Raw genomic sequence first — 26,788 nt, 5'->3', positions numbered from 1 at the left:
ATACCTGTGTATACTAACCTAACTTGTGTATAACTGTGTATACTAACCTAACCTGTGTATAACTGTGTATACTAACCTAATCTGTGTATAACTGTGTATCGCATCATTCTGTGAATATTTGTTTATTATACTCCGTGTTCCTAGTGTTCCTCCGTGTTCATCCAACTAAAATCAAAGAATTTTTTATTAAAATATATTAATTCTTAAAATCTTGTAGATGAGGATGAAATAAATATATATATATAAATATATATTATTTAATAGATATATTAAATAATTAAATATTTATAATTAATAAAACTATCGATGATATTTAGGTTAGAATAACCTAAAAATATTTGACAAAATAATTTATTATAAAAATTACAATTTTTAAGGTTTCAAATAAATTTTAAAACAATGGACGACAGTCCAGTTATAAAGCGACCTAAACCAAGTGATAGCGAAGAAGAATTGTTTCGTATGCAAGAAGAATTTTTAAGAAATAAACAACAACCATCAGCCAAAGTGATCAATTTAAGAAGATCTGAAACATTTTTAAATACTAGTTCTGCTGTAGCTACTGACAGTCAAACAAATTCTAACAAAATAAGATCAAAATTTTCTGAATCAAAAAGATTAAGAAATCGTGATGGGGTGTCTACTTCTCAAAGTAGCGGTGATGTTATAAATCCTGCGATTAAAGAAGAAGCTGGGAAAAATCTTAACCCTGGATTGAAGAATATTGCTCATAATATGCAAATAGCATCTTCATCGATAATATTAGGAAACATCATTGAAAAGAAATACAATACATGCAAGTATGAATTTGATAAAAAGGAATTTCTTTGTTCCAGTAATGGTTTTCCTGAAGCCTTCGTGTCTAAACACATGGTAATTGCATATTTTTATTATAATAACAAATATAATGGAAATACTTGAAAAATACATTCAAATGTTTAAATTTTGTTACTTTTTCAGAAAAATGATAAGAATAAAAGTTTATTTTTGCATGAAATTTCTCCTAAAAGCATTGTTAGAAATAAAGTAGAAAAATCTGAAACGATTGAACCTTTATGTAATACAGATAGTAGTATTATTGTAGAAGGATCATGGGCAAATGAAATACATAAAGAAAATTTAGAACGATTAAGCCAAATGTCCCAAGAGGATATTCTTAAAGAAAAAAGTAAACTTGAGATGACTTTAAAGCCAGAATTGATACAATTTTTAAAAAATAAAAGGAATAAAAAACAAAAAGTAAATAAGGCTCCAGAAGACAATAAAACATCAAATGGCAAAGCTCAAGATCAAAATGAAAAATCTGTAAATACAGAAAAGTTAGTTGCAGAAGAAGTTCCTAACAAAGATCATGAAAATTTAGTCCAGAATAATGATGTTGTACCAATGCAGATAGATGAATTACAACAAGATATACCCAAACCTTCAAAAGAATTGATGCAACAAGCTAAAGAGAAGGGTTGGGTGCATATGGATTCTCTTGAGCCTGAAAAATTAAAATGGATGGAAAATATACCTGAGAAGAAAGATGAACCTATTCCAGATGAACCGTACAATGCTCGTTTTGACTTTAATGGTAAATATCCAAATGCTAATGTATATAAGAGAAAATCTATTATAGATATACAACTAACTTTTTTTAATAGGTGTATTATTAGCGTACAAAGACGACAATGTACCTATTGAAAAAGGTCTCCATCATCATGGAGAAGAACCCGAACGTCCTGGTTATTCATTACAAGAATTATTGCAACTGAGTCGCTCATCGGCACAACAGCAACGCTGTACAGCTCTTACAACGTTAGCAAATATTATAGAAAAAAGTCGCAAGGGCTGGTATGATAAAGCATTACAACCTGCACCATTGACTGCATTAAGTCAAAAAAATCTTCTGTTACTATTAAGATTTTCTTTGGATGAAACCTCAGTAGCTGTGATCACAGCAACTTTACAAGCACTAAGAGCTTTTTTATATAGCGAAGCGGATGAAGTCTGTTTGGACAGACTATATGGTTTCCGAAATTATAAAGAACCTGTTTTAGCAACACCAAAAACTGATGTCGATGATATAAGCAATTTAAAAGATCATGAATTAGTACAACTAGACGCAATTGCTGCCTTATTAAGAACTGATATACTATTAAGAATTAGGTACTTTTAATAATTCTATTTATGTAAATGATATGAAAGCTTTTGTTAAAAAGATAATTGAAATTATTTATAGCTACATTTTGAATGAAATACGACCACCACCTGTTGCTGTAACTTGTGCATTAGAAATTCTAATTAGACTTGTAAGACATTCGCCCATTACTGTCTTAAAAATGATAAATTCTCCAAATCTTTTGGAAACAATAATTGAACATTTTATGCCTTTGTCTACAGATGCATTGGGTTCGTATATTTGTGTGATACTATATTATAATTTGTGAGATACTATAATATATATATGTATATATATATTTTATGTTTAAATAATGTGTATATACTAATGAATTAGTTTTTTTTTTATATTTATAGCAATGACAGATAATATAAATAATGTGTATGGTGTACCAGTAGTGGCTGCAGTTAGATTCTGTCGTATCTTACTTTGTTATGGAGGAAAATCTGTTGCCCAAAAATTAAATAATCTTAAAATTATGCAACGCATTATATCATATGCCAGTTGTGATGCAGGGTAATTGTTTATTATAATTTAATATAAACAAAAAAAATTTTGTAATATATATAACATATATAAGTCATAATTTTTTAATAGGAAGGGAAGCTATAATCTTATCATCGAAAATTTACGTTTGTGGAGAACATTGTTATTGCATGAAGAAGCCATGGATAGTTTAACTGGAGCACAATTATTTCTTGTGTCACAGTTACAGCTTCTGTTGAGTAATCACGATATTCAAAGCGCATCTGAATTATCTTGTGAATATGCAGCAGCCTTAATTGCCGTTGCAAGTTGCTTGACGTCGCTAAAAGCAAATATATCGGTCTTACTGTTCAAATGGAGTACACAACTACTATCCTTAAGTAATTTCACGGTATGTTAATTTGAAGTATAATATGCTATAAATATATGAATAAATATTATATTATACGTATATTTAATAACCATATATGTATATAAAATAATTGTAATTATATATTAAACGTAAAATATACTATACATAAAAAACTATTTTCGCAGTGGGGAAATACGAAACTTATCGCAGAAACGTTATTAGCAGTTAGTGATAGTACTGCGATTAAAACATTGAACATATCTCGATCGCAAGTATTTTCTAAACTTAAGTAAGTGGATGCTAAGCAGTTTTAAAATTACATTATATTAATATTGTGTTATAATAATTTTTAACGTTTTAATTTTTGCAGTTCTACTTCAAATTTGTTAAGTGATTGTTCTTTAGCTCTTGAGCGTGAGCCTTCCGCTTTGCCTCATCTGGGAGTATTAACCTATGAAGGACAAGTGCAACATATTGTGTCTCACCAATCTTGTATGCCCTTTCTTGCAACAGTTTTAAATGTATTCATTGATCATTCTTTCATAGAAGAAATTCAGGCAGTACTTAGTCTTCCACAAGTCTATAGGTATTTGAAAAGATTAGAAACAACAAATTGGTGTTTAGAGAGATCATGGTATACAAGATCTGAATTGTCTTTTTTAGTTGCTATAGTAAATGCATCCTCTTTTGTTAAGGATAAATTAGATAATAAAACAATGTACATTATTTGGAAAATTGCTATTAAACTCGTATCATCTTTACCTGCCGATTGTCCATCCGATGTAAAGAAGATGCTTAGAGTTTCACTAGCAAAGGAAAAATTAAATTTAGAGATAGTAACGAGTGAATTAGAGAAATTAAATCTGAATTCAAATATTGGAGATATTAAATTGAATTTAAGTCATGATATATCTGGTTTATACGAACGGTATATAGAATTAGACGGTAAATGGGATCAAGCGGCAATGCCTAAAGATTGGCTTTATTTACCTATTGTACATATTTATACAAAATGTAGAAATAATAATGCATGTAACGATGATGATAAAGCTGTCATCTTAGCCGTGTTGAGTTTAGAATTAGTACTACCAGATTTGGTTGAAAAATTGTCACAAAGTTTGAGATTTAGTAGATTGGTACTTATATACTTGTGCGAGACGCTGTATTTAAGTAACGATGTTTCTGCTTTACTTACTAGAGCCGTGACAACTTTATTAAAAGATAATTACAAGAAGCTTAATTTTACAATAGATTTGCCAGGACTTAATTCTTTTACCGATTTGTTTACTGCGATGTGTGAACATTTTTGTTCAACTTCCTATGGTGATTATGGTTTTTCAATGACCTTATTGGTACCAATTGCACAAAGGCACGATGTTCATTATAGAAAATTGTTATGGTCGGAACATGTAGGTTTGCTTCGATATGTTAGATTACCATTAGAACAGTTAGTTATTCCGTTAAAAGAATATCTTTATCCTCTTGAGGAAGATACATCTTTAATAGAAAGTTACATAACAGCGCTTGTTAGGGGAATTGTTAAACAAAGCTGGTGTCCTATTCCTTATACAATTGCATTACATCATTCTGCTATGTACTTGAAACAATCAAACAAATTAGCGGTACGAATGAGAACCCAATTAGAAAAAATACCTGATAAAGTTTTGGCTACTCTTTTGTTAAATTATCAATCGCCTACATTTTAAAATTTAATTATAATTAATGTTATAGTAAATTATTAATTTAAAGTCAGGAAATGTATGTATAATTTGTAAAATATGTATGTATGTTTAGTACATGTATGAAGTATGTATGTTTATCAATATATTCTATAATTAACAGTATTAAATAAATGATTGAAGGATTAAATAATTTATTTCAGTCGGTTTTGAAATATACAGATATCAGTGTCATTAGACAAAAAACTAATTATGTGAATAAAGAATAGGAACAATCTGTGTTTACATTTACACAAAGTATAGAGAGGCACTGTTTGGTCATTTTCGCTGATTGCCAAAATTTGCAATGAATCAGTGCTATAATTAGAAAAGTATAGTAATCAGAATTTAATATTTTATTAAGAATTTATGATTTATGACATTGTATGGTTATGCAAATATGTGTGTATAATTATACACTAAGGTATACATACATATGTATATGTATGGATATACACCATTTGTAAATTAGCATTTATAATTAAAGATTTCATATTCGTTTGTTTTTGATTACGAATATTTGAGTTAATATAATATTAACATAACGATGCATCTAATATTGTGCGAAAATTTAAACAATGAAGCTTTAACATCACATAAATCAAAATTTATATAATTGAAACAAAAGTTACATGACAGTAACGAAACTACATAAACAATAAAGAATAACAACTGTAGCAAAATTACACGTGTGTAAAAAAATATAATTTTTATAATTCTTCTCGATTTTACTCTGGAACGTATCAAGTTATTCGAATAAAAAAAAAAGTTGTGAAGATCATGGAACACAATAGGTATAAGTATAATAATTGGTATTATAATTATGCTGTAAACTTAATTAAACGTGCCTTAAATAATACAATAGTTATCATCATATTGCTTTAAGTAAGTTTCGTATTTAAGCACATTGAATTGTATAATATTTCTTTTACAATGAAATATAGCAGACAAATGAAAGAAGTTAAGTTTTTTAAAACAATTCGTAATCAATTAACGATATATATAGCTCGTAAATTACATTAAACTTTCATTATATTCGTAATAGTGTGACAATATATTTTCGTTTGGTCTGCGCATTTTTTTATATGTTTTAAATTTAAATAATACTGAACAATGAATTTATATTCGAACGGTTTATAATTTTATTATTATAAATGTCAACATATTATATTCAAATAACCATTTTTTTTACGTATTAGTATACATATAATATCTATACTAGCAAGTATTTTATATTATATTACTTGTATGTTTGTATAATGTGTAGCATAATGGAAATCTTCAAATTTATTTACTTTTTGCAATTATTTTTTCAATAGACAGATTAAATATACATATACATATACTATTGGTCGCTAGGCATGGAGTGCTTAATTCCTGATACGTTATGTATATCGTAAAAATATTGCGAGATTACGATTCGATAACAATTTAGACTGTCGATAGATCAAATATTTTCCCAATCGATTCCTTAACGATTACGATTCGTTAAAAAGATTATAGTTCGTAATAATCATAGAGATATAAAAACAAAGTCCGTGAGCGAGCTGAGAAAATAATATAGCAATAGAAAGAGAACGCTATATAAAAATCTTTTCTGATTTGTTTGACACATGCTCATTCGGACAGTAAATAAGTAAGCGTAAAGCAACACCGATCAACGAGCAGCGTCGTGTGCATACTTAATTAGAGGACATAGATACAAAGCAGAAGTCTATGCAGCGTTCTCTTTCTATAGACATATCGTATCCACTTACACGGTAACATGAGTCAGGTACTCCATCTTTGTATCTCTATGGTAATAAAGCGTTAAATATAATTCTAAAATACATCGTTCCATATTTAGGTTAAACAAAATACACTTATGTTCGTAGCATTACCTCTATTTTCTATATCACTTTATAACAATCATTATATATACATGAATGTTCCTGATATACATATATGTACGTATATACAAACACGTCTCTCGATATAGAAAAATAGGAGAATGAAATTACATTTGGATTACGTTAATGAAACGGATCCACCGTTTGATAATTACATATCTAGTCGTTAAGGGACCAAAAGGAATCGTTATAATGTTTTTTTCCTCATTAGCAGATATTTACGTTTTCCTTCTTGAAAAATCTGATTGATACCATACAGAAAGATAGTTATTCTCCACTTTTCTTTCGCCGATCAATACCACGGAAATTGTCGAAAATGTTCACCTTATTTTATTATGTTCACACGTCAAGCTTCTTAACGTGCTAAAGTAGCCAAAAATTTCCTATTATACGATTCAAATCCTAAGCTGTGCTGTTCAAGTTCCAAACAGAAACCCGCCACCTGTACTCTGACCTTTTTATTGGTCAAGCGATTTTAATGTTGTTTCAATCGGAAATGAGCCAATCACAATCGACAAGCGATAAGAAATAAATATCAGCCACTTTCTCTATGTGATGGCTTTCATGACATTAACACCCATCGATTGCTAGGATTCTATGCCAAGTTTTCTATATGTTTCCCTGTCTACCGTAACTAATCTGCCTTCCACGCTCGAACAGTCCAATTCGATACAATGTAACCTGGCACCCCATTCACAGTGGCTCTGATCGTCTTGGCGGTAGTATTTGATCTGCAGACAAGTAGTCAAGTAACCGGAACCGAAGACACGCATGGCTATTGGCAATTCTTCACGATGCCCACGAGCACTCGCCGGTATACCCTTTGTGCTATGATAAGCACTGTAAGCACAGGCTGTCCCGTCCCGTGCACGTTCAATCGTTTCCACTTGTTTCCCTCCTATGCTTAGGGACCTATAAATTTCAAGATTATTATTTAGGTAAGTTTATGATTATTATTTAGCAAATTATGTCTAAAATTAAAATTACTACTATATACAACTATTATAATTCATTAAAACTAATGGAATATGATCAAAACAAAAGATATTGAACATTATAATGTCTACTGTGATATTACTACAGGTGATCTATATACATCTCATGAAGCAGTGATGTGATCTAGTACAGGGACGTATTATGGTTAATTAAGAATCGCAGTGGTGTAAGTCATTGTCAGTTTTTATAAAATGTTCTGCGTTTATTGTTGTAAAAAATATCTCGTTATAATATTGTATAAAAAGATTAGATAGGTACTGTACAAAATTATTCATTTTAATATTTAGTAGGTAAAACAGTTTTCGATTCTTTCCACTATATTCATAAAAATATGAATTTATATTAATATTCGCAGTTTAGTCATGATATTCAGATTTAATAGAAGCTTATGTTTTTTCTGTACATAAAAACTAGAGTTTTCATTAAAGTTGTGCTACTATCAGCTTACAGGATTGTTGAAATAACAACCCAGAACATTAAGAACGCAGTCACAAGATCGCATAACTCAAATCAAGTCCTCTAAAGTGATGGAACATGCATTAAATCTCGGAGTCGTACTTGTCTCTAACTTATAGTACTCTGAACAGCCTCAAGGGCGGAACCTTATTGATAATACAATATGTAGAATTTACATTAGGTTGTTATTATATGCACAAGTTATTCATTCCAGTTACGCTAGTTTGTAGCTGCATACGTAGTACCATAACTTTATTTTCCCCACTATCTCCATAAATAAATCTCGTTTACATATTAACGAAGTCTCATCTAATAATCACTTTAGAAATATTCATAAATTTGTTTGTTAACTCGTAACGATCACTTGATGCGTGTTATAACATACTCCATTTGGATATTATCGTAAGCAAATAAGCAATTTGCATTTCCACGTTATCCGCTTGCTTTTTGTACTTTTCTTTTGTAATCTGCATTTTACATTTTAATCTTCTACGTCGTTAATCTTCTTCTTTTAAACGAACCTGTGTTTCCTAAATTGTAGGTAGCAGAGAAAGAGTATGACGAGGGAGGGGGCGGCGGTGGCGGCGAGAAACGCTCGTTAGGTTCCACGGAAAAAGGAAAACAAGCAAAAGGTTCTGGCTTCAAGGCTTTGACAAACAGGACAATTTGAAAGTCTACCGAAAGGTTAATCGAATCGGACGCTCTTTAGTTTCAATTGTATCCATGCATCGAAGCAAATCTGATTCATTGATCGCAAATCGATAGACGCGATTCACGTCGATGGCAGGCGACGTTACAGAATCGTGCTTTAAATTCATTTGCATCTTCAACCGGCTAGTATTGGAGTATATTCTGAATCTCGTTTCCGGTATCTATTGTGCACCATCTGGCACGTATCGCGGAGCCGCAATCATTTACAAAATAGTCGCGACATCCCGACATGTTGCAAATTGCTGAATTTTAACTTCGTCCCCATCCTTCCCTTCATATTCGTAACGATTCCCATTGTACAAGACGTATTGCAATGAAATAGAGTGGAATTTATTTTAATGGGTTCGTGATTTGGATAAACAGACGATTAAATGAATTGAGCGTAAGAAACACAAATATCAGGATATAAAAGGAATAGATTGAGCAATAGTATCGTTAAATGCAATTGAAACGATATTCCATTACATTCAGTTGAGATATTTGTTGAAACATTCATCATATTTACTGTTCATCGAACATATCGTTCTAGACTAACTAGAAGTTACCGAAAATAACTTCCTCCCAGTAAATATGAATATTTTTATAGCGGCGCTTCCGTTTTATGTTCCATCTATGAAATTACATCTCCTAAAACGACGCCCATATAAAATAAATATCGCTCCTATAGAGTTTCCAATATCGTCGGTGAACTTTATTATTTTATGTACAAATTTACATTCGAGTCTTCGTGTATAATCTTCAATTCCAATGCGTTTTATCCTTTCTAATCGATCGATAATCTGCGAAGCGTATCCGCTTATAAATGAATCGGCACAAACGTAAAGTTTCGACAGAGCTAGAAATAAAAGGAGGAAGTTATTTCAAGCGTTTCGTTAAGCACTCCTTTGCTAAATACGTAATCGGCTAGTAGTAGAAAATGCATTTTTGCATTGGCGTATCGGATAAATTTTCGCTGTTCAACGAAAACAATACGTGCGTGCGTTTCTATAAATAGTAAATTCATATAGTGCATGCTTTAAATATTAATACATTCCGCATAGTAACCGCGGTGTAACTTGGCTTCACTTCAAGCCTTGTCGTATATTTTTAGTGTTTTGCAGGAGCAAATGATCCCTACGCGTATCAATGTCGAGCATCATTCACGTGTTAGAAATGAGTTCTCGTGACGCAGAAGCATATACATATAATGTATAATTATTTGGTAATGCGAAGCCAACCAGCGTCAGAGATTTTGCTTGCTGTTTAAATAGTTCGAATTATAGTCCTTGATATTGCGTTCTATGAAGAAGGAAATTGGAACAGAAAATCGTTGTCCAACGAGCGTAATACTTTCTCTTACTTGCTTTTGTATATTTCAAGAAAAGAATATAAGGAAGAGGAAGGAAACTTATATTCATTTATTCGATACATAAAACGAGTCAATTTGTCACTTGAACCAGTATTAATTTACACCGAATAGTTTATGTTCATAGGGTTTACCAACTTCTTAAATAGACTATAACATATAACATTATGTTAAATATAATAACAGTGATTTTAAAAATACTTTGTCGCATTTATATGAATTTCGTTACGTAAGCAAACACGAATCTGATTATGAAGATTTAATCTTCTAGTTCAGAAAGACTTTCCCATTGGGAAATGACCCAGTTATACAATAGTTAAGTATAAAAGTTAAATATCGGTATAATATTGCGTCCATCATCGTAATAGTTTGCTCTGTTTCAGTTGGAAATACAGAAACTCGAAAGTTGCAAAAGTGATTCGAGCACGAAAAATCTTGGCAATCGAAATTATAGCAGTTGATTCTACAGGTTCGTTAAGATGGCACATATTATAAAATACAAATGGTAATTAAATAGGATTAAATTATTTCTACAAAACGACAATCGATGAATCGCTGGCTTGTTAAGAGAATTTTACTTTAGGGTCAAGGAGTTTACATATTGTTCAAACAAGTTCCATTGCGTTAAACATTGTTCGTGACTAGTGATACTTTATATGCTTCGCTATTTCGTATATTTTCTGTATTCATTTGAGAAATATTTTTATTTTTTATTGTCAGAGTTTCTCTCTGCTTCCCCGAGCAATAGCATGGCTCGTGTTGTTCGCTGTTCCCTCGATTTATATTCGAAAAACTATCGTCGAAACGCGCAGGAAATAGAATATAAAATATTTGTGATGTCAAAAAGCAAAATATCTTTTTCAATAATTTATAAATCTAAAACAAAACGCACCAAGTTTCAAATAAACCACACTGTTACCGAAGTCGTTAATATTACAATTATAATTGCTATAGGATTTAAAAGAAAAATTCTTCAAATTGTTCTCCGGCTTTTATCGCAACCGTGCAACGTTCATGATGAAATTTATATACGTTTTTAAATTACAAATCAAATACATAATGTACTAAGTTTCAAATAATTAATTGCATTAAAAGAGAAACTCAGTTTTCCGATAATGTCTCCCTATCGTATTCGCTTTTCCATCGCAATTGTGCAATATTCCCGGTGTAGTTAACATTTTCATATTAGAAGCGAAAAGTGATACGCGTGAAAATTTAAACAAGCGAGAACGTAACCAGGATTATTATCAAAATTATTATCAATTCCGGGGCAATGGGAATCGAGTCTTATTGCTTTGCGCCTTCGATCGCAATCACGCAATATTCAGCGAGTAAAATTTACATTTTCGTATGAGTGATTAAAGGTAGCGCACATAAAATCCTAAATAAATAAAACTGTAATGTAGATTACTGTTAAGATTATCCTTTGAATTACTATTACGAATTACCGTTATAAATTTAACCCTTATAAAACTAATGGTGCAATACATCTCATAAATGGAACTGCGTATCGCATTTAAAGGATCACGACTGACCTAGATTTTTTCAAACGTATAAATGCAACATCCAGGGTAACTTCATTAGAAATGGTACCCATACATAAACCAAAATTCGAATTTAAACAAGAAACTTACTCTCTTTTCTAGCTCGACTCCCATCGCTTCTGTACCTTCGATCGCAATCGTGCAATATTCATCTTCGAACTTGGATAATGTTAGTGTTCCTTTTCACGTTGCGAGGAATTCGCCAATTGCTCGAGTCAATACGGTCGTCGTCAAGATGTTCAAAGGCGTGCTCCTTAAACATTAAACGACCCAGCGGACTGTCTAAGCCCGTGACGAAATCGTAAACTCGAGACTCGCATTCCCAGCACGTCGCTTCTTGATATTACTCGTAAAGAACCAAAGCACACATGGTCGCTCGTTGTAAAAGTAAAAAGCATGAAGAAATTTTTGGTGCAATACATTCGGGTCGTCGTCGTCGTCGTCGTCGTTCTCGACGTTGATCAATCGCAATCGCGGAATCGTTTTAGCGAAATAACCGACGATATACGACCGATACGAACGCCCGATGCAGATACCTTAAAAAGAAGCTTTTCGATGGCAAATTACGAATAATACCTAGAGGCGTATCCACGTTCGATCGATACGATTCTATCGCCGTTCGTGAAAAATGTAACGAGTCCTAGATCGTAAGCAGTGTGGAGACTTCTTTGTTCGTTCCTCTCCTCTCGATTCAACGTAGAACATCCAATTCTCCCGATTAATCCCTCTCGAGAGTTTTTTTACTTGGAAACAACGGCCTACCATGACGAGCACTTCTTAATTTAGAAGAAGAAGAATCGCCCCTCTGCGAGATTTCTTTCATCGGATGTTCGCGGAGTATTACGAACGATTTTTTGTATTTTCGGCAGATTTTTGTGAGAATATTAGATTGCTGGGAAAATTCATGGCGAAAGATTGAGAAAGATTTGATCAGAATGAAACGCGGAGAAAGATTCCGCTAAAATTAGAGTTTTTGATATCCGTCACTTCACCAGTCTGTTCTTGTCCGTCTCGTCTTTTCGGGTAATGAGTTTCTTCGAATGGTTTTTACAAACTACTGGGGTATTTCGTTTCTTGTTTACGTCCTTCAAAAGAATCCTGTAGAGACTACAACAAAATAATAACGAGGGTGTATACTATATTTAGCGAACGAGACGAGACGCTGTATGTAGATAAAGTTAAATTGGTTGTCGATCGATACGTAGATATTTTTCTTTGCCAAAGATTACGATATCGTAAGAGACCGTAGAGTCTTTTTAGCAGCCACGAAACCTTGGTAACCATCGTGTTTTACTATCGACAGAGTTTCCCCGATTTCTCTTATCCTGGAGGAAAAGCGAGCTGGTATGGTTTAAAGGAAATGACCAAGAACGATTGTTGCTGAAAGTTGGAAAAGGAACGCGTGGCACCGATAAGGGTGGAGATACGTTGGACTGATAGCAGGTAACGAGGTAAAAAATTCTCCGTTTCGCTCGAGACATGCAACGGTAAGCCATTCTCTGCATTAAATACTAAACGTAGATATTTCTGGTTGATTTTTAACGATGAAAGTGCCGTCCGTGATCGACTCGCAGCGATTCGAAGGCACGATTCGAGTGTTCTCGTCGTACGCTAACTAATTCAGAGTTTCGCGTGCAAGCAAAATTTCCTCAAGACGAAATCGAACAAAATCTAGCCAGAGTCTCCACTTTAACGATCGTGATACCGTTCCGTTCGATCCTTAGACACGCAGTGGAGTTGGCCTGCTTTGCTCTCGGATGATCATCTGGTAGAGACTTCGCTTCCTTTTTGCCTCAGTGACGAGAGTTAAAAAAAACACCAACAACGAGAAGAGAAGTTCCATCGCATTGAAAATAATCCCTCTGACAAACTCGCCAACAGCGGAAACGGCTTTTCTGCTTCTCTATTCAGGAAATTCTTTGTTCGTCGTACCTCGTTTTCTTTTTCGATACAGGCCAATTTTGTTCGGTTCGCGGAACGAAACACACAGTGTTCATTTAACGCGCTTAAGTTCGTATTGTGCATTTGTAACTGACTTTGTAAGCGGAATTAGAAAGTTACGATATACATCACGCGCCAGATAAGATCCTCCGAGGTGTAGGAGCGTTCGATTTAAAGTAGAACTATCTGGCTCTGTTAGCTTTCCATCCACGCGCGCGTTTCCCCCGGAAATCGACTCCGCCGAATAAAGTGCATGCATACGTATCAGGCGGGAGAGAGAGAGAGAGAGAGAGAGAGAGAGAGGGAGAGAGAGATGAAGCGAATCCCAAAGCGACGACTTTGATAGATCACGTGCAATTTTCGGAAGAAATATATTTTCACTTCACCAGCGGAAAACATCTTGCTCGTAATTCGACGCGCTTTTCCGTTTCGATTGCGCCACTAACATTCCAAATACACCGCCAAGATGAGACTTTAATTAATTCGTCCAACTGTTTCGCGGTTATGAGGTTTACTAGTCGCGACCTAAATCGTTGGCACGCTATTACCTCGGCTGTATTGGATCTTCAGCAATTGACTTTGCTTTATGCTATTCGATTGTGGCAGTACTATACTGTAAGCTTATTGCTCGTGTAGAAAGCAATTAAATGGACACTGTTTCGGGTCGATTAAGTGAACAGAGAATGGAACATTCTGTCTGATATTGCATCAATTTAACACGATGTTACGTTGAAAATCCAACTTTCTATGGCGAGATTACCTGCTGCGCGTATTATACTTGTTGTTCGAAATTTATGGGATTTAAAGGGCTACGCGAAAAAGTAGGACAATAAGTTTCCCAAGCCTGGAACGTCTCCCTTGGCATTATACCGTGGTTTATAAGCCACGTTTTCTCATTCCGTTTTTATAGGCAGACGCAGTATTATTCAGCATACTCATTATACGTGTGTCTCATACAAGATTATTTTACTTATAGTTATCATCTATTAATCTGTTATGAAACTATTGCATATAAAGAAGCTCGCGGAAGTACGCTTGTCAAACGCTTGTAAAAAATCTTTTACCAATATATATTATCTCGTAACTTTTCCTTACATTTTCATATTCGTTCCAAATTTCACCTATATGATCACGACGCTCGTGTCTCGTTACAGAGCCAATAAAGTTCCCAATTGTTTTATATAACACACATTCCGTACGTGTAAAGTTCTCCATGGCAAGCGTTGAAATATTTTTCTGATCCATCGTATATCAAAATCTTTATGTTACTATTCGTTACTATTTGTCCCGGAGAATGAATCTGTTTGCAAAATTGTTGCCAGAAATAATAACCAAAATTCCAACGTAGACCTCGTGTTTTTTTTTTCATTCTTTTTTTTCCAATTTTCAAACAGGGATAGAATCAGCAAAAACCGTACAGCTCTTCCAAATCAAATTGTAGCCGCGTTCGATAGTTCATGGGATAATTGGCTGCACGTACTTAAATCGATCGGACAACACGAATCTCCGACAAAAAAAATGTTCCCAATTAGCGAATTTAGCGGCGGCGCGCGAATCTGAGAGAGAGACGGAAATAAAGAGAGGCGAGAGGAAAAAGCCAATGGGACGAAGCTTTCCTTTTAAAAGGCAATCCGTCTGTAAAACAAAAAGCCATTCGCAATCTTGTATTTTTAGTCTCTTTACTTTCTTCCTTTTTCCTCCTCGCCTCTCTCCTCTCTTCTTCTTTTCCGTTTACTCTCCTCTTCCTTGCTGTGTTCGCGAAATAAAGTAGGAACGGTCGGCATTGAAACAGGCGAGATGAAAGAAAGACCTTCGAAAAATAGGCACGTTTGTTCAAACGTGTGTACGTTCGGGTGGAAATTTGCGACAAAAGTTTCGATAGCAGCCCACCAAGGATATACGCTGTTAATCGAACTTCTAAGCAGTGCCGACAGTTGCACTTTCCGGAGGGATGCGATTTCCTAACAAAGACTCGCGAAAATCGCTGACTCACGTCGACGATAAATAGAGACGATCCCCTGTGCGAATACTTGCAACACCACACTCAGCGGTTCGCCTTAGGTAAATCGAGAATTTGACGAATGTATTTTATTTTATGTTTAAAACGGAACACGATTTACACGACTTCAGGGTTAAATATAGTTACGAATAATTATACTCGAGTAATCATACCTGAAGGTTTAATTATTACGCGATTTAAATATTAAAACGGCTAAAAAAAGAATTTACTGTGTTTCGCATGCGACCATGCATATCGTGGTATTTGCGTGTCAATTAATCAGATGCATGCGAAATTTTCTATCATTTAGCACGTTCCACTGCCCCATGACTCATATTATGGGTCAACGTAATTCCCACTCATGATACATGTATATCGCTTTTCTAAAGCACATTTTCGTCCCCCGACTATGAACGCGGTTAACACGTAATTATTTTTACGCAACTACAAGAATTTAGTAGCGTGCGAATAAAACGCGAAGCTTGATAAAAATATATTTCGTTTAAAAAGAACATGAATATGCAAACCTGCTGCTTTGTAATTTACGTCGTACGCGATACGAATTTGAAAATAGGAATGCACAGAATTGCACGATAGAATGAATTATTCGCGTAAGAAGTTAACGAAACTCAGATGAGATTGGCATGAAGTTCGTATAAGATTTCTGTTTGACCCATTTGACGTTCCCTTTTCCTTCTGTTTTACATCGATTAACCGATGTCATGGACCACATGCAAGTAAGCTGTTGTTCTAGTTCTACCAGTCTATAGTACTTTTGAAAGTGGAATATTTTTTATTCCGTGACCCGGTTTCTTGCACCGTTGTATATCGCTGTCAGGCCAGTATGTCTTTACACTACCTCGCTACCAGATCTTTTTTCCATGTATCCACCTTATAAATACGTGATTCTCCTAAATTTCTTCGCGAGACGCGTTTTATAGATTTAATCAACGTTCCAAACGCTTCCCACCCAGCGATCCGTTTGCACAGGAATTCCCAATTCTTTTAATCAGACACGCTGCATTCGCCTTAAGAATATATCGTCGTATCGAAAAAGATCGATCGATCCTTGTAAAGAATCAATCGGTTTTCATTAATTTGTATAGCTACCGAATTTCAATTTGGACTTGACATTTCTACGGACCCGAAAGATATAGTTATGAGGACCAGCAATATTTTAATATCTTCGATGTTGTAACATAATGACGACGAATATTTTGGAAATTTTGAAAGAGACGAGAAAACGCACGTTCAGCCGCGAAACTAAAAATACAGACAATTTTGCCGATATAACATCGATTGACTATGTCTCGAATCTTAAAATTGCTTCTCTGTAAAAGATATGAAATGTGACTTATCGTGCTCTTCTTTTACGATCTTCGAACATAATTTGCACATATAACGATGCTAACGAACGTATTAGAAAACGATTAACAAATTAAGAATTAGAATTTAACGTGTATTGCGTATGTATATGTATGTTATATTATACTACGTAGTAGCGTTTCTCAGTTGGATGCAGGCTTTGTGATCGTCTGACTTATCAGTCTCGTTACTACTGATCTTCGTTCACGGCTCCGCTCGCTAGAAATAACGTATATTTATGTACAGCTGGTTTCACGAGAATATTGTAATATTTATTTCGTCACGTTTCTCTTTTATGAAGCGGTGTGTATACGTGACTTGTTCGACTTTGCCAAAGTTAACTCGAAACTTTCGATCGTTAAAACGTTATTAGTTAGTCATTCGTGAAATGATTTACTAAGCACACATAGTACCGCAGGTTCTTATACGCTGTTGCAAATAATTAGAGAAATACCTTTGTTCGATAAGTAGGCTGAAGAGAAAGTTGATGAGTAGCTACGAATTGCTAGCTCGATATCGTAAAAGTTTTAACTGCTTCTGCAAGTTCAATGGTTAACAAATGCCTGTTTCGTTCCTCGCTTGTTTTTTTTTTTCTTTTTTTCAAGCATTTCCAACGATTTAAGTCGTAATACACATAAAAAGTTTCTATAAGTGTTCAGATACGTTCGTGAGCCACGGTACATAGTGCAGAATTTTACATTTTATGGCACATTGTCACACGATACTCTTGAATTGCTACCTAGAGCAGTAATGGAATTTTTAATTAGTCAGACGTTTCTGCAGAAACCAAGTCAATGAATAAATCATTTTTATCAGAATCTTCCCAGTGTTCTTTAAATAATATACGTGTGAATTATCGCTTACTCGCGGAGTAACGGTTCAAATTGTAAGATATAAGTTACGTGAACCTCTTGTGAGTGTTTCATGAAGATGCCTGTTCCAAATTTCAAATCCTGTGAGCCATCGTGAAAAAAAAATGGGAATACAGAGGTATGAAATATCAACGAATCGTGAAAAATATTGAATATCTGACCTATACGGTAGAACCTAATTTATACGAATTCTATTTATTATGAGCGCAATTTTAATGATTGCACGGTTAAATGATCTCTCGCTAGTTAAATCCACTTACTTTAATGCAAATTCTTATTATATGAATCCTAAGTATATAAGCTATTTTTAATGACGCATTTTTATAAATCCAATAACTAAATCTGTCAGTCTCGCACTTGTTTATACAATTACGTTAAACTAAAAGATGTAAACATGTGACAAATAGCGTAGAATTCAATTTAATATGAACAAGATATATCTAATAATCCACGCGAATATATAAAATATCTAAAGCAAGGTCTACTGCTTTTAATATTTAATTGCTGGAACTTCCGATCCAGGTTCTATTTCCTTACTTGTCTTCGTAAAAATATGAAGTCGTAGTAACATATACAACGCGTAAATCTACGGTCTATCTGTCAGCGTGCAAAGTTTCAACTAGACTGCAACCAGCTGAACCTCATTTCTTGTCAGTCATTCCCAATAGATGGACACGCAAAATTTCCATTCCTATGATATTAGCCAGCGAATGCAAAAATAAATCAGGCGCCGTAACGTCGCATAAATAAAAGAAGAAAAAAAAAAAGAAAAGAGGAGAGAGAAAAGAGAGAGAACGAAGGTAGTAGAGTAAATTTTCAATCCGAGATATTAATTGGAGCAAGGAAAAGTTGGGGCAAAATTATTTTCAGAGCGGCTCTTTCAAGCGGTAAATTTAAACTTATCCGACGTGGAAAGTGGCCTCCTCGCATAGGTGATGAAAAATAGTTGAAACAGACGCCTGTACAGACGACGTCTCGCTCTTTCTCGAGGATTTTGTAAATAAGCTTTTTCCCCAACCAACGTGTATATCCCTTTTCCCATCGTTTGCGCAACCAGTGCAGTGCCTTTGCAGCGGCCTCTGCTGAATGTTTATTGACGCGAGTCACGAGCATTCACAGTTATCGAGGATCCGATCGAGCTTTTGCCAGAAACGAAAACTTTCGATAAGTTTGTACATGTAGGTAAAGATTAAAGTCCTCGGCAGTGGCAAAACGTAACGCAGGTAATCAACTTTCAAAGGTCGAGTGTTATTGGGAATATTGAACCTGCCAGACAGGAGAGAAGAAGATACAGTCGCGCCGACTCGATGTAACTGTTCCTACCGATATATCGACGGATTTCCCAGGCATTTTATCGTCTCGTAGAATAGCTCTCGGCGTTCCCAAAACGAAAAATTCTACAGAAAAAATTCCAATGTTGGTGGATGTAAATTTTGGAATTTTCGAAAGTTTCTCGCTGCTGGAAATTGTTAAAACGTAAATGACACGGATGATATGGCTTTTTCGTATTTTCGCCTGGTACACATCGTATTTATTCGTAAGCACGGTGTACGAATAACTCATTTTTTCGATGTTGTGTCAATATCTTTATTTTTATTCCTTCTTGTATCGTTCTTTATTTTCCGTCGTATTTTGTTCGATATAATAATTGGTTTTGCAGTTGACAGATTGGAAAGATATTACAAATGGTTTATCTTTCTCTTTATACTGAATTCAAATATCGATCAAAGTTTTTTTATTTATGAAATGAATATCCAACTACGAGATCTAAGCTAATAATAATAGGATAACTGTTACGGTGATAATGTAAGTGAAATAAGACACTACATTCTTATACTCCGAATCTCGAATAGTCTTCTTCGTATTTTTATTTCTTCCGTCGAGTTTCGAAACTCGGTAGCAAAGGAACGCAGTACGCATGTAATAATTAGAGCGCTCGTTAATTAATCTAACCCACGTAAAGTTTACCGCTATATTGCGTGATTCGGATTAATCAAGTATACCACCCTTAAGACAATGAAAATTCTACACGAATTTTGAAGACAACGAAATTGAAATGTAGATCGTATTCATGGAATAAATACCCGTTTGCCCTTTACCCGAGTAATGCACGTTTCTGTCAAATTTGCAAATAACATATTCATGAAGAAAATGGGATATTTTTCTCTTACACAAGCCACAAAAATAATGGACGAGAATGAATTATAAATGTTTGCTATCGAATGACAAAACGAACGATATACCCCGAAACAAAGAACAGAACATTTTTACAAATACTAGGAAACACTGGAGGGCAAGACAGGAAATCCCAATTTCGCATTGATCGTCGAGCAATTTACAGTATAATTTGCTGGATAGAATGTACTCGTTTAAAACTTTGCATCGAACATTTGTATGTCGGTATTAATATTTTCTTTAAAAATGGAGAAGTAAATAAACGTATACATTCAAAACTATGTCGTTAATGGCACATAACAGAGGAACAAAATAAATTTATATAGAGGCTGACGAAAATATTTTGTATACCAATATGTAGAATTAATGTGTGCATTATTGTACGTATACTGTAAATATATATTTAATAAAAAAATTAGCGTACGCTATGAATAGCTATCTTAAGCATATAATAATTGAGGCTTATTAACGTAATTGACAATTGACCGTTTAAACATTTTCGTGATCCAACTCTAGGAAACATATATTTGCGTTACATATCTCGTAGCTGCTACATCCGTTTTTAAACTTGTCTCAGACTTTACCAATATAATTATGATAGTCTGGCCTCATTACCGTGCTAATTAAATTTCAAAATGTTTCATATAACATACATAGTATATTCGTCAGAGATTTGTACAAATATTTGGATATCGTTAATAATAACAAGAACATAACGAATTCACTCAAAATTCTATCAATTATTATTCATATTACGATGGAGACTCGGTTATGTTCCGCATTATCCGGGCTGCTTCGAACCACCTTACTTACTATAACTTACTTATTATAACTTAGTTACTGTACCTTCATTCTTCTCGATATTTTAACACGAAGAGTACAAAAGTGTAAAATAATCAGATATTGCGGAAGCAGTTAATCAAACTTTCAACCTATTAAATAACGGATCGAGCCTAATTGCATGTAGAATATTACAAAATTTCAAATGTTTTCTATGATTTTGTTATAGGATTTATGAACATTAATAGAATTCTTGCGTACTATCCGAGGCAGGCCCGGTCCACGTCACGTCAGCTAAACGAGGTTCTACTGTATAATTATGCGATAAATAACGGAATTTCTGATTCCTAAATAACACGCGAGTTTACAATCGACCAACAACGAATGCAGTGATTTCGTGCATAAAAAGAATGACAGTTGCATTTTCTGAAGGACTCGATTTCCTGGTACCGCGTTCATTTCCTCACCGTCTAATTGGCCATGGTTGTTTAAATATTATCCACGCGAAACCCGTGCTCGTTCACTAGCATCAGCAACACTCTGCATATCGTAATTGCCAAGTAATTTTAGCTGCTATTCGTGTTACGAGCGACGGTTCATTTTCCAACCCTGTGCGAGCCGGAGACCGAGCACCGCAATATAACGCCAGTCGATATTTCAACCGGTCGTGTATGATTACTTTCGTCTTTTAACGTGTCTATTTCGTAACGAAAATGTATCGTTACGAAAGCACGATACATCCAGATTCGATCGAAATTATTTATCATCAGTCCGCCTGCCAGACGAACCAATGAAATTTTCATCGATTCTACCCTCGTCCTACATCAAACTCCGAAACTTTGCGAAGTACACGCGTACATACATATGTAAATGGTTTTCAGGGAAATTTCGAAACAGTGACTCCATAATTTTCGGATTTCTACAAATTTGTTCGTGTGACGCTATTTCTCTAATCCTACTTCCAAGATATTTCCTCGATGCGCCGGAACAAACTGCGATACACAGTTTGATATTCGAGTAACATGTTCGTGGTAGCTTTGATAAATGCATCTCTTTAGTAGACCTTGGGAAAAGTGTCTTCTTTCGAATTTAGGTAAACTTTTCAGTCCAATGATCGTCCTTCCATCGTAGTTGCGAGATTCTTCTTCCTAGATGATTCAAGGAAAATAAATGTGCAACGCACAGTTTGAATATAGCGTTGATAATAATTTTAAGAGATGTACTGTTTAGATAAACTTCCAAAAAGATGTAATAATTTATACGATTTTCTTCTTATTGTTGGGTAGGTGTTAGGTCGTTTAGTAACGTCGTTTCACATCTTTTTACGGCATTCGTACTTTCACAGCTCTCGCCAGTGAAAACCTCGTTAAATATCCAGCGAACTGTATGTCAAATATCAGAGTCCAATTGTTTCAGTAGCATTAACTGTACCGAAGATCGTAATCGATTTGTAACTATTTACTACAGTTCAAGGCGATTACTGCGACATGTACACGTATCGTTTCAGTAGGTACATAATGGTAACACCTGCTCTACTCTCACCACATTTCTGAGACAGTTGCACCTATATACTTACATCAAAGTGCAACGTTCTGTATCCCTTTTTTTGTATATTGCCAGGCGTGGTAATCCCAATTTGTCTTTAGACCCTAATCTTTTCATCGTAGCCTTTTTGTACTGCGCTGCTCTTCGTGAATAAGAGTGGTCGACACTGGCCCTAAACATTTATTTTGCAAGCATTTTCAGTTACGAACGTTCTTTGGATAGACACTCGACCGTCGACAGACCTGAGCAGCTGGAGAACTTAATCCGTTACTTCTTGACATGTTTCCTACCCTTTCGGGTACATGTATCTCCTACAACCCTTCTCAATGTCTTTCGTTCATTTTTCAAGTACCCTTTATCAAATGTTCCTGACTCTTCGTTTTCGTTTCAACGAAGTAATACTATTTAGTCTTTGTTCTTGCATATACTTAGATATCGAAAAATACGAATATATTAGATATCCTTGGATAACAATATATACATCATGCATTAGCTTGTAACATAAGTTTCTTCTGTTTTTATGTTTACTATATACAAACGGAGAATATGGAACGAACGTATATCGCAAGCTTAATAAAAATGAATTGTTCAACAGATTAAATAATACAGATGCATGCAAGGGAAACAGAGTTTTTGAAATTTTAAAACGAAGAGTTAAATATTAAAAGAAATTCTAAAATAAGAAACTGAAAAGGATGAATAATCGTTCGCGAATTACTCCTGGAATAGATGAAGATAAAAACGAGCATTTATCTCAAAGCATATCTCTTTCGCCGATTCTTCTTGTAAAAGATCTCTTATATCTTTCACAAATGTTATGCTTCACGTCGTCCTCTGCTATTCGAGCAAGAAATCTACTCTTTCTGTTCGGAAAAGGAATTATAAGAAGCATTTTACAATCACGTTTATAAAACTGATGTTCTTTTCAGGCAAACTATCAGGGGGTTAAATCATCCCTACAAAGTGATCCGGAGATATCGAACGTCGAACACTGAGGAACGAGGTTTTCATATCCAGACGTTTGTCATCGTGCTCGGATATTTCCTGTACCATGGCCAACAAAAGGCTATTAGTATGCTATGCAGTGACACCTCATGGTCCTTAATACTCGATGGAACCTATCCGTAAATTAAAAGTTATCGTTGATCGACGATCCTGCTGATCCAGTTAAGCCGCGAAGAGTGTCGTTTAGAAACTCTCCGGTTGTAATTATTCAGAATGGTATCCACCGAAGCGATTCTTCCTCTTCTTTTCTCATTCTTCCGTCGACGAGGTCCTGAGAATCGCTAAATGGAGATTGATCTTTCCTAATGTCGTTTTTCTGCGCTCTTAAAATCGCTCGTCGCGACTATAAAGCATATAACGTTTTATAAGGTCAGAAGGATCGTATTTTATAATTCTCACTCTTGCGTTAAAGTACCCCGGCTGGTCCAGCGAAGGAAACACGGTCAATCCTCGAGGGCTCGAGCGAAAACGTATGATCCTTGTCGAACACTAATTTTACAAGTCCGTTTCACCGGTACCATGCAATTCTTAACACATTTAGAAGTTGATTAACGAAGGAGTTCCTTATAAATCTACACGATTTTTTCTCATCTTTAACGTATATATGGTGTACGTCATTGGTTGGAGAAATTTTATTGAAAGGAGAATATCGTCCACCATCGCAACAATACCGTGTCTTATAATGGAATTAGGAACAATAAAAACCAATACGAAGAGAGATTATTTCGTCCAGAAATAGAAAACATATGATAGGATGTTCTATTCTTAAAGGCTAGCAGAATTTATATTATACCATTATTATATCGTAACATCTTAAAGTATATAGAAATGTGGAACACGATTATAAGAAGCGTTCCAATAGATGCTACTTTCGTTTATGAAACGCGTAATTCTGAAGACACGTGTAATTAAAGTATCATAAGTGTGTATGAAACATTAAGGACGATTATAGAAGAGGCATATTATAGGTAAAAAGATTAACAACGATAGTATAATACTGCATCGATATCGTGTTGTTTGAAAGATATGTGCGTACGGTATTCTAAACGTGTTATTGCGTATACACATTGAAATGTACACATCTATCAAGAACTACGCGCATTCACGAGCATTTGTAATAACGCCCGTAGGTTGGGCGGGTTCGATCCCTCAGAAAGGACGTGCATATATCATTTTTACTACTTTCAGCCTATAATTCACGTTCTCCTACGCATGTCGAAAATAGGTGTAATCTTTTTCTGCGAACCGTTTCGCGCGTTAAGTTTATCGGATGGACGTAAAAGTTCAATATTGATACGCTTGTTCTCTTAAAAGCAATGGTACACAAAATGGGAATTTCTTTGATGATCGATCTACCATAAACGAGCATTTTATCCAATAGGTATCGTAAATGAGAGATCTGAAACTGTTAGCCAGGAATAAACTGGAAATTATAACGGCCAATGAAAATCGAGTTACGATTATAGTAGAAAGTCGGTAAACGGTACAATGTTTTAGTACGAAGGGTAAAAATGGTATTTGATTTACGATTAATAGGTAATTTAAATATTAATAGAAGCGATTAAAATAATAATTTATATGAAAAGGCTGAGGTTACAAGAAATACGTAAGATGAACATATGCAATGCTGAACCTTTTAAAAAATGAGAACTACAATTTATGATCGCACAGTGAAATCAATATTTAGCGACAGGTAAGAATAACGCTCATCTATCAAGCACTAGGTCTCAGAAATTTATCTGATCACGAATTTACGCGGTAAAATTAATATCTCGATCGCACCGGATAATACCAAAGTAAGATAATAATGACTGGCTGTCGAGTTTCTAATATCTTTAAAAAACTATAAATCCCTGAGCTGTGTTTCAGATATCCTTATTATTGCGACGATGAAATTACCACTGGGTAAAAGGACCGTGTTATGAAACAGAGCCGCGGGATCAGATAAAGAGGAAACGGTGGTACACGGACATGCGAAAATAATAAACGATGATCAAACACGAGGACGTGAAGAAATGATTGCTCTTAAAGAAAAAAGTGAAGATTGATTGAAATAATATAATTGCTATCGTCACATTCTCTGTACCCACTCTAATAATTGCGGAGGTTTGAAGCTGATGTCCAACCGATACGTGGCTTCGCAGCTCAGTTTCACTGTCTTCAGCTGTCGAAATCTCGCCGATGTCTCCATTTTACAATAAACTGGACCTGCGGCCGGTTCGCGCCTTAGGGACAAGGTCACTCGAAAATGTCCATCAGCACCCATCTATCACCATAATTTAACTTTGGAGGGAAGATAAAAAGATACAGTGCAACGTCTTTTGAACGATCGATGCTTAAATTTAAATCACGCGATATGACTGTGCGCGTGATACAATTGAAAAAAAAGAAGCAAGATCTTTTTTGAAAATTTGAAAGGCAGAACTCTTGTAAAATTGGCGTACTTCGAAAGAACGCCGCAACAGGACAAACGAACGGTGCAACGTGCACGGTGGGCGTCGCGACGCTTACTGAACCGCAGCGTCGTAGACGTAACGCGATTCCGGCACGCGACGACGGCTTTGACTTTTCTGTTTTGTCTTTCAATCCCCGCACAGTGATCGCCTTCCCCTTTCCGATAATGAAGAGATTACTTCAACCAGGGTTAGCACGGGTTTAACATGGTTCCTATATATATGTATAGCATTCGCATTGAAACCAATAATAGCATTGAAGAAATGGTAAAATGTACAATTAATTTCGGTAGCGGTTGTAAACGAACTGTAAACGGGTTGGAAGAAATTTTTCGCTTTGTCCAACAGTAACTGATATTGATATATTTCTACTTATGCTTTTTTTGTAATTAATGTGAATTGCTTCTCTTTGTATTAATATAAATAAGATGAAAGAATATTATTTTAGAAAAATTAAAATATTTAAAAAATGGATAAATATCATAAGTCGGATAGTTATGATAGTATGTATATATGATTATGCTAAAAATATTAACAAATATACTTACGAATCAGCCACTATATAAGGTAATAAGATAACTTAAAAAATAATAGGATATAAGTTGGATTACTATACAGTAAATGGGTATAACTGCAAAATTGTGTCTTCATCGAATGATCCTAAAGCCATGGGATCTATCTTCAACTATTATAAGCTTCCTATAATCAATCTTATTTTTAAATTTACAGAACCTTATATTGGTTAAATGTTTCCAAAATGGAAAATGCCCACCTTGAAATCGAAGATCATGCTGGCTCTTCTCAAAACATAAAGGATTTATGAAGAACGATCTTCAGCATTACAAGTTGAAAGACTCGAGCTGCAAGGTTCAACAATACCAGGGTAGTTGAAATCCAGTCTCAAAATCGTGGTATTGTATAATAATTTTTGTATAAATAATATAAGTAAATAAATAATTTTTTTTTTTTTAAATATAAAACATGTTCATTAT

The 26,788-nt window shown here is 34.6% G+C and overlaps 2 protein-coding genes and 1 long non-coding RNA gene across 5 annotated transcripts; 2 read left to right on the top strand and 1 right to left on the bottom strand.

Annotated features, from left to right (window-relative positions):
* Positions 1-12: 12 nt before the first annotated feature.
* On the top strand, positions 13-5,680 carry LOC100647548 (RNA polymerase II-associated protein 1). Its single transcript, XM_012315165.3, has 8 exons — positions 13-873; positions 961-1,576; positions 1,647-2,151; positions 2,225-2,394; positions 2,521-2,680; positions 2,762-3,041; positions 3,188-3,291; positions 3,373-5,680. Exons 1-8 carry the CDS (start codon positions 400-402, stop codon positions 4,706-4,708), a joined length of 3,645 nt encoding a protein of 1,214 aa, XP_012170555.1. The 5' UTR covers positions 13-399; the 3' UTR covers positions 4,709-5,680.
* Positions 4,859-25,838, bottom strand: LOC105666359 (CB1 cannabinoid receptor-interacting protein 1). Its single transcript, XM_012315167.3, has 2 exons — positions 25,434-25,838; positions 4,859-7,521 (listed from the first exon to the last, which is right to left on the bottom strand). The coding sequence occupies exons 1-2, from the start codon at positions 25,607-25,609 to the stop codon at positions 7,197-7,199; spliced, it is 501 nt and encodes a 166-aa protein (XP_012170557.1). The 5' UTR covers positions 25,610-25,838; the 3' UTR covers positions 4,859-7,196.
* LOC105666358 lies at positions 7,411-10,668 on the top strand. Of its 3 annotated transcripts, XR_007225952.1 has the most exons (5): positions 7,411-7,547; positions 7,693-7,771; positions 8,049-8,242; positions 8,603-10,432; positions 10,501-10,668. It is a non-coding gene; the product is annotated as an uncharacterized LOC105666358 (long non-coding RNA). The 3 variants fall into 3 exon arrangements; XR_007225951.1 differs by having other exon boundaries at positions 8,603-10,668; XR_001099237.3 differs by lacking the exon at positions 8,049-8,242 and having other exon boundaries at positions 8,603-10,668.
* Positions 25,839-26,788: the final 950 nt, after the last annotated feature.

The sequence above is a fragment of the Bombus terrestris genome, chromosome 12 (genome assembly GCF_910591885.1).
Source record: "Bombus terrestris chromosome 12, iyBomTerr1.2, whole genome shotgun sequence".
In the NCBI taxonomy this organism is placed as follows: Eukaryota; Metazoa; Arthropoda; class Insecta; order Hymenoptera; family Apidae; genus Bombus; species Bombus terrestris.
Note: the sequence above shows the minus strand (reverse complement) of the source record. Positions and strands in the feature narration are given on the sequence as shown.